The sequence below is a fragment of the Leptidea sinapis genome, chromosome 2, assembly GCF_905404315.1.
Source record: "Leptidea sinapis chromosome 2, ilLepSina1.1, whole genome shotgun sequence".
Classification (NCBI taxonomy): domain Eukaryota; kingdom Metazoa; phylum Arthropoda; class Insecta; order Lepidoptera; family Pieridae; genus Leptidea; species Leptidea sinapis.
The window spans coordinates 3830714-3839796 of record NC_066266.1 but is presented as its reverse complement, the minus strand read 5'-3'; the positions used below and the strand labels follow the sequence as shown (position 1 = coordinate 3839796).

Genomic DNA, 9083 nt, shown 5'->3' with positions numbered 1-9083 from the left:
TTATATTTTCATTGGTTGTACATACATTCTTTATTACAATAATTTTTTTCTACAAACGTAAAATTGCACGAGAATTCTTGTTTTATTACGCCAAAGAGTAACTTTCTGCGTGCATTCATGAGTACATTCACTCTTTTAAAACTATATCAATAAATTCTGAAGTTATCTTTTTGAGAACTTACGGGAAGAACACGGATAGTGTTATGCATCGTTTCCATTTGAGGGGTATCTCGTAATTTAACAGATTCACTGCTAATCTCAGAGGGAAATCACTGTTGTGCGGCATATCGTAAATGTCTTACCGATAGTGCGGTAACACGTCTAGCGCGTTATTTTTGGAATGTCTATTAATCTAGTGTCAGAGGCGATAATTTCCTTTAATATTACACCATATCAAATCCAAAACCAAATTTTCTCACACATAGGTACACCTATGTGTAACAAAAGTACAAAAAAAACACGGGCGAACCTTCTTTGTTTATTATTTATTTCATGAAATTCTTATAGAAAGCAATAAATATATAATTGATATAATCTTAGACGAAGAGAATAGGGGACCGTTGCTTTTTACTAGTCTGTATAATTCAGGCAACTTTGTAAACAGAAAGCATTATACATATTATTAAAACATTCGGGTATTTTTGACAATAGTTTCATACATAATCATTGTCGTTATTATAAACAACTAGATTCCCAATCGCCTATTAAAAGGTCGTCAAAAATGTCCGAGCGCCGTTATATATAACATAGCATTCATTCAATTTTGGATTAAGGGACATAGCGGTTCGTTGGGTAATGACGCAGCGGATGAACTTGCAGGGCGGGCATCGGCAACCCAAGTGACTGGTCCATTGCCAGTTCTGCCACTGGCCTTCAGCCAAATGCGTTCATGGATACGCTCTTTCACCAACAACCTACACAACACCCGATGGATGAAAATCTCAAGCTGTACAGTCGAAAGAAACGATGCCTGCACTGTCGCCCAAACTGACACGTAGACTTATCAGCCTCAACAGACATGACATCCGTATAATGGTGGGCACCCTAACGGGTCATCACATCACTAAACAAGCACCTTTTCACAATCGGCATAACGGACAGTCCTAAGTGCAGAGGCTGTCTAGCCGAGGACGAAACGGTCACTCACGTAATCCTGGAATGTGTGAGGGTGGCCAACCAACGGGCAAAAAGCTTTACTAATACGAGGTCGCTCCAGGAAGTCTGCGAACACCCCAGGAATATTCTGAACTTCTGGATGAAGCTGGGCTGGTTGGAGTAACTGCCCAATAATGCACGCAAAATGGACCCATTCTTGTGGTTTAATTGCGGAAACAGGAACCCCTATCCCATACCATTCATTCAAATTAAAACCTTATATCGTGGCACTAAAGTTTGAACAAAAATTTGGTGATTTTCGGCGATGTATTTTGTTTTAGCATTTTGTTGATTTAAACGGCCACTTACATGAAATACGAATAATTACTGCATCCTTTTTTAAATTAGGATATGCAGTTATTTGGACAGTTTTTCACTAAACACATTGTCGTTGCGTGGCGTTGTATTCAAAGCGCGGTCAAAACACAACTGAACATTTGCCTTATAGACACATAGTCAGAGTTTTGATTCAGACAATATTCGAGCGTGATTGTGAGTCTAGTTGTTTATTTTTAAATACAATTGTTATGAGGTCAAAAGCACAGTCCGTAAGATACATTGATAAATAAAATCGCAAGTACAATCAATATAGCACTTTATCTTATCGCTATAAGGTATAGTAATGAAACACTAGCTAAAATAATATATAGTCAAACGAGGGTAGATTTGAAATAGAGAAAAGAAAGTTTTTTTCAGTAGATAAAAATGGGCCCTTTGTTAATAATAGTTATTAAAACAATTATAATTAACACAAATTTTTCATCTTAAAATCAATTCAATTTAGTATAATTATCATCATTTAAACTATAATAACTTCGAGTATACAATAATACTTATAAATGCCAATCTATAAACATTTCCGAGTGATAAAAATCAAAAATCCCAAAGGACCCTCTTTACGGAATGTCCGAACACATTAAACACACAAATTACAATACCAAATACAAAATCAGTTCTTTTCTCCGTACAATTTGTTATTTCAGTATATACCTATACATTTTACCGATACGATTAATATATTTTAGTTCATTAATTATGACAGATCTTTGGATACACAATTATTTGTCGACGTGTAAAAATCATAAAAAAGAATATAAAAAGAAGCCCACGCTTCAGCGTCCGCCATCTTGTGAAGCGCTACACAAAATGGCCGTCGTAATCATTAAACTGTTACCTGCAATAACTACGCAACTAAATTAAAAATAAAACGACAAATACATAAAAGTTTCAATTCGCTTACGTCAAGTATTAAAAAAAGACTAGATTGTTAAATAATAATTATTTATATAGCCTATTTTTATTCATATTTTTCATTACAGAGCAATAACATTAATGAGATATTATTCGTTTTGTGATATTCGAATACATTGGATAAATAAAATCGCGATTGGGTAGATTATAATAAAAAGCGTTTACGGTTGCCGATATATTATGGTTATAGCATCAACCCAACTCGTCAGATACCTATATTCTGGGGAGCATTAGGCCGGATGTGCGCTCTGATTGGCTGAACGAATCTCGCGAAACCTAAATGGCGCATGTGATTGGTCGACCAGGTTACTAGTCCGTTAAGCAATGGCCTCCAATTTTATATTCGTATATTTCGACCATTATTAGGTATCTAAGAAGTTGATTTGCTTTACCTTAATCGAATCTACCCAAAACTTAGAATAGTAGCACATTATATACACTTAAACATTTCCTATTACATATAAACGATGACATAAGTGCTTTTATATATTCACGGCAACGACACGATGGGCTATCGGTTATATTATGATGGGAATAATAATTAAATAAGGGTAATTAATTATTGGAGTATATGAAACTATGGATAGTATTTCATTTAATAAAAATGGAGGATAAAAGCGCTTCAATATTTCTACAAGTTTTCAGCCGTGTGAATAATATAAAAGCCTCATAAAATTACTTCAATTTCATAAATAATCTCTCGAAGCCGACATCATTTCGACTATTTGTACTAAGCGTTCAAAAGACACGTACGCTGGCAGTGTATACACTCCTTTAGGCAGACTGTCTATTAGAGCGAGAAGGAAAAGTGATCAGAGGGAGTGATGCAATTATTTTTGCATCGCTTCTCCGTGGTATGAATTTTTAAAGTGAGACTTACAGGCCGCCGCTGAGTAGCGGTCAATTCATTCGTTTCAAAAGAGAAAAAAGGTTTCACTTGAATCGTGGTTTCATAAAATCACACAATTTCTTTTTTACTCTTCTTCGCAATCTATTTCCGCTTCTTTTTCGTCTTCTACGCTTCAATAGACAGGCACCTTCACAGTCCGTAAATATTAACTTGACTACTCGTTGTGATGACGTCATAGCTAAGCATTCCCGGAAGTGTTAAGTTTATGCTTATAATAAATATTCAGTTTTATGGAAAGGGGTAGCTATAGATTGAACTGATTGGTGTACAATTAATTTTTGTTTTTTTTATAAGTATTTTGAGTAAATTAAAATTTATCTACTCAGCTGAGGTGAGGTGAAAACCCCAAATGCCAAACCCCAAAAACCCCCCAGTTTGTGACAAGTAAGTACAACGGAACACTGAAAAGATTAACCCTTTCAACAAAACTGTATTAGAAATCCTAGTAGTAATATTAATATAATACCATAACACATTTAATATTAGTGTAACAATTTATATAATATACCTAAGCAGGTCGATCCGTTCATTGCGTATTGGCGCGATTCCAAGCCGAGTTACACAAAGCTTAACTAGCGATTAAACTCTCACATTAACCCGACGTGTAAGAAATTGTAGACGCAGTCGGCCCATCAACATCTTAAAGATAATTTAAGTAAGTAATTTATTAATTTCCTAAGAATTCTAGCGTGTTATTACGTTTAAAATATAATACAAAAACTTTAGCCTCGTACGATGCACGGATTTCTAGTATGAGTATAGTCTTACATTTATAGGATCGTTTTGGTAAAATTACGATTAAATCGTCTTTATTGCTATCGTGAATTACTGTCGTTGCTGATACCAACAAAAAATCCGCTTGTTTACAGTCAAATAAGCTTACTTCTTGTCTTAAAACACCGTGCACTAATATGAACTTATTTAAATTCCGCTGTGTCAAAGTTACTTTTAACATACTTGGTTACTTTTACCATATCTGAAATAAACGGACAATGGTAACTTTTATTGAAAAGAAATAATTTATGAGAATTTTTTATTAATTAAATTATTTCACGTGATTACGTGAATATATAATATGATTATATTATTAATATTTGATTAAATATATGATTAAACAGTAGCTTTAACACAATGAAAGTATGATAAATATTTCAGTACAATATACTTTTATATTTCATCATATACCTAGACTAATTGACCTAAAAGCCACATTCGATCATTAATAATATAATATACATTATTATCGAGTAACATGGAAGGAGATACTGTTTTTAACCGGCGCGACATTGCAACAATCAGTTAACGAATGGTTTATTAGTGATTAAACTTTCTTGTGAAACTTGCCTGATATAAAATTGTTTTAGGCATTATATTCAGCAAATTAAATTAAAATCTAAGCTTTACACACCATATAGTGTGTAAGAACTGATGAAGCAGAAAACGTAAGATGAACTTAGACTAGTATTTCTGCCAATTTTTCTTATCATTGGTCTTTCTGGAAATGATAATTAAATATGCCCGCTAGGTAAGTACCACAGCGGCGCCACTTTCTGTCGTGAAAAAGTAATGTGCAGGCCTTATTATTAATTAAGATATTATATAATAGGTGAATTTCTCCCACCGTTAAACAGTTTGTTTATAAATGTAGTCAAGATCAAAACCTTCGATATAACTGGTAATATAAACCAGCATACAATGTTGTATATCTAGACGATATCTTTAATTCATTATGAATTCATTACGAAAAACACATAAAAGCCTACATGAGGTTAAATTAATAAGTAAACCGAAGGTATGTATATTATTCTCACTAAAACATTACCGCTAAATTAATATTTCAGATATCAACCAGGCATAAGTAACTTTTTAAAACCATTAAATTACGTAAAATATAGACACAGCACATAAAACATGTCACATAATATATATCCGACAAGTATAACTGTATACTTTTAAATGTATATTTACCAAAAAGGAACCAAAAATGTTCGCAAATAAATAGATAATAATATATAATATCAATGGCGAAACTGAATTAAATATAATTACACATAATATCAATAAAACATTCTACAGCAATATACATCTGCCAATGAGATGGAGTTTTCTTAAATAAAATTATTCTTTGTAATTTCGATTCATACGCCGACCGTACTCACTCACTGTTAAACGGCTAAGCGTAAAGTTCGTTATGGCGCGAGGTGACGTCGGCGCTCGCGACTGGCTAGGCGCGGGTGACGTCACGCGCATGGACCGTCAGCAAAAACATGCATAGAGCTTAGACAAGTCTATGGTCCAATACGCGTCCAACTGACCCCTATAAATAATTAAAAAATAAATTTTATAATCCAATTATTTATTTATGTTAGTAGCACAAATTATAATATGAACAAATGTTTAGACTTTAAAGCACCATGTTTCAACTTTCATGTCAATTTCCTATTTTACTTTAATGGGGGAAAATTACCCTGAAGATGGAGCTTCATCATGATAAGACGAACGAACATACAAATATTAAAAAATTATGCGTCATAAAAACGGTTATCTCAGCGGTAAAACCTGTTGGATGAGAGGGCCAGACATGACACCCTGGAAGCGCATATTTTAAAATTTGTCAACTAAACAGAATTAAAAACATTTTTTTCATAATCAACGATTAATGAAATGCGCAAAATTTGTGTTTCATTCTAATACATCTAGACTATATTTCTAAGACATTAGCATAATGATAAAAGTATGATATATTTAGTATTTTCTTCTATAAATTTGACTTGAAAAAGCATCCATTCCAATTTAATAATGACTTTTAAGCATCGTTTCCTTTGTCTTTTTTTTATTATTTATTTATTTTGGAATATGTTTACTTTACTTAAAAAAATATTGTAAAATATATTTCAGTATTTATTTTAACCCAATATAGCATATTTACATTTTATATCGTACGGATGTCCATGGGCGGTTGTCTCACCGGTAAAGTGATGCAAAAAATACTCAAACGTCAAATACTCAACGCTTTACCGTTACCGTAAATAAATAGAGGTAATTTGTGAACATTTTATTAGCGATTATAAAAAATATAATAACGTTTTATTTTTAAAAAAACATGAAGCAGTTTCCGGTAATAGGATCATCCTACCACCACAAGTAGCGCCCGTTCACGAACATGACGCTTGGGCCACCCATCGCCTCCCTCGATTATATTTTGGGGAAGACAGGACCTTCCTACGTCACCGCCAGTAACATTTATTCGCGCATGACGAAGCCTGTCACGAGAACTCAACCAATAACACAATAGAATGTTTATCTACATATTATGCCATACTCACTAAATACCTATATTTACAGTTTGACCATCTTGTTTGTGGTAAATGAACTTCAATCAAATCAAATCAAAATCACTATTCATGTATATATATAATGACACTTATGAATGTTAAAAAAATACTCTTATAACAAGATTTACATTTTCATCGCTTTACAAATCATTTCAATTACAATGTAATATGTAAAGTGATGCAACAAACATACTCAAACGTCAAATAGTCAATGCCTTACACAAGGAAGTCAAAAAAGTAAATGTAAATTAATAGAAAACAAAAATTATTGAGTACAGGTAGCTGCATCATTCACACAAACAGTAAATAAATAAAGATATTCTGTCAGCATTTTATAAGCGATTATATTATATATATACTAGCTTAGCCGACATTACTTTGTTCTGTAAAAAATGCTCCCTGTTATTATAATGAAATTGTTTCACAGTGGAACTGTCAAACCGTGCGTCACTAAATTCTCCCACGGAAAATATGTCCATACAAAACAAATATAGACAAAAAAAATATGGGTCCCAAATCGAAATAAAAACTATCCTATCTCTCAAGTTGCACTAAACTGCACTCCATGAAGTAATCCCCATTAAAATCAGTTTAGGAGTCCATCGCGGACAAAGAACGTGACATGTAATTTATATATATTAAGATTATATATATTTATATATATATATATTATATAATCGGTAATACAATTTCCGCGCGTTGTCTACGATATAAACGTTATGTTCACCATACGTACGATCATGTATCGTCCGTGTGCTCGTATGTGTGGGCGTGTTCGTCCGCATGTGCGTGTGTGTGCGTCGGCGACGGCCCGCAGCTACTGCTCGACTGTGAGCACTCCACGCCCACCTGTCCACAGCAAAATATAAAATATATCGCGTTGAAATAGAGACGGAACCCAGTCATTTTAATATTGCACGACGTCAGTTAAACAGTCTTCAAACACTACATGTGATTTTTGAAGTGTATGCTTCGACTAGCGGTTGGTCCCCATCTAAACGTGCGGAGATCATTAAACAATTTTTTTTTTAATGAAAATAAGGGCCGAGACGAGCAGGACGTCCAGCTGACGGTAATTGACACGCCCTGCTCATTACAATGCAGTGCCGCTCAGGATTCTTGAAAAACCCCAAAAATTCTGAGCGGTACTACAACTGCGCTCGTCACCTTGAGACATGAGATGTTAAGTCTCGTTTGGCCAGTAATTTCACTAGCTACGGCACCCTTCAGATCGAAACACAGTAATGCTGACACAATACTGCTTCACGGTAGAAATAGGCACCGTTGTGGTACCCATAATCTAGCCGGCATCCTGTGCAAAGAAGATAATATGGTAGTACTATATATATTGTTATTGAAAGAGCGACATTTCTAGTTAATTTCTTAATATGCAATTATTGGGGTTGAGCAGGTTATAAACTGTAAAGTATATCCTTTAGATGGAGCCACATCCTGCGAGTTGAACAAGACATACTAAGATTTACGAATCATGCGTACTCGAACGATTGGCTCAGTCGAAGAGCTCTCGGACGGAACCCAAGTGATCGCGGGACAAGTACCGCATCGTTCATAAATCATGGTTTCAAATTTAATTGGTTTCTTAGTTCATTATACATATTTTGTTCTATGATTTTATCTTTCATTATCATACAAAATCGTACATATGTCTTTAACTTACGTACCTTAAGTACATCATGCAAGGAGCTCATGCTGCCCAGACTGAGCGGGGTAATTGATCGTTCCAATAGCGAGCCGCTGCCTGCCGACCCGCCGCCTATCGACCTAAAACATCCGAATTTTATAGATAATATTAATAATACTAATACACTCTTACACAAATTATCTTGTCCCGAACTAGGCATAGCCGGTATATGGGGTACAAGACAACGTTATATTTAATACAACATACTTACTTAAACATACATAAATACATAAAAACATCTTTAACTCGGAAACAAACATTCGTCATATAAATGACTACCGTGAATCGAACCCGGGACCTCTTGCTCAGGGGGCAGGTTAACTAACCACTGGGCTACGGGGGTCGTCGATGAAAGTAGATTCCACAAACAATCACGACAAATTAAACAAATCAAATCAAATGAAACTCACTTTATTCATGCAAGTGAAGGAAATGACATTTATGAATGTCAAATTCTCTTTTTACATACATTTAAAGCCAAGTGGCGAGAAATTCATAGCCACTCTTTTAAATCAAGTTTTCCAGCTTCATAATCTTACAAATCATTTCAATCAGTCTACTAGGCTTCCTATGATACTTAATACCTTTAACGGTAAATGTATACACTTTAATAATAAAGTCCCAGTCACTTTTCAAGCATTATTTAAGAATATATTAAAATAATTTCAAGTCAATTTCTTAATATGCAATTATTGGGGTTAAGCAGGCTATCAACTGTGTAGATCCTGTT

The 9083-nt window shown here is 34.2% G+C and overlaps 1 protein-coding gene across 1 annotated transcript in view; it reads right to left on the bottom strand.

Annotated features, from left to right (window-relative positions):
• Positions 1 to 466: 466 nt before the first annotated feature.
• Positions 467 to 9083, bottom strand: part of LOC126975477 (serine/threonine-protein kinase Genghis Khan) — an 88658-nt gene continuing 80041 nt past the window's right edge. The window contains exons 45-47 of the mRNA XM_050823398.1: positions 8334 to 8433; positions 7388 to 7500; positions 467 to 5633 (exon numbers count right to left, since the gene is read on the bottom strand). Of these exons, the coding sequence (XP_050679355.1) occupies positions 7390 to 7500; positions 8334 to 8433 (211 nt within the window). The 3' untranslated portion in view covers positions 467 to 5633; positions 7388 to 7389. The remainder of the gene's footprint in view (positions 5634 to 7387; positions 7501 to 8333; positions 8434 to 9083) is intronic.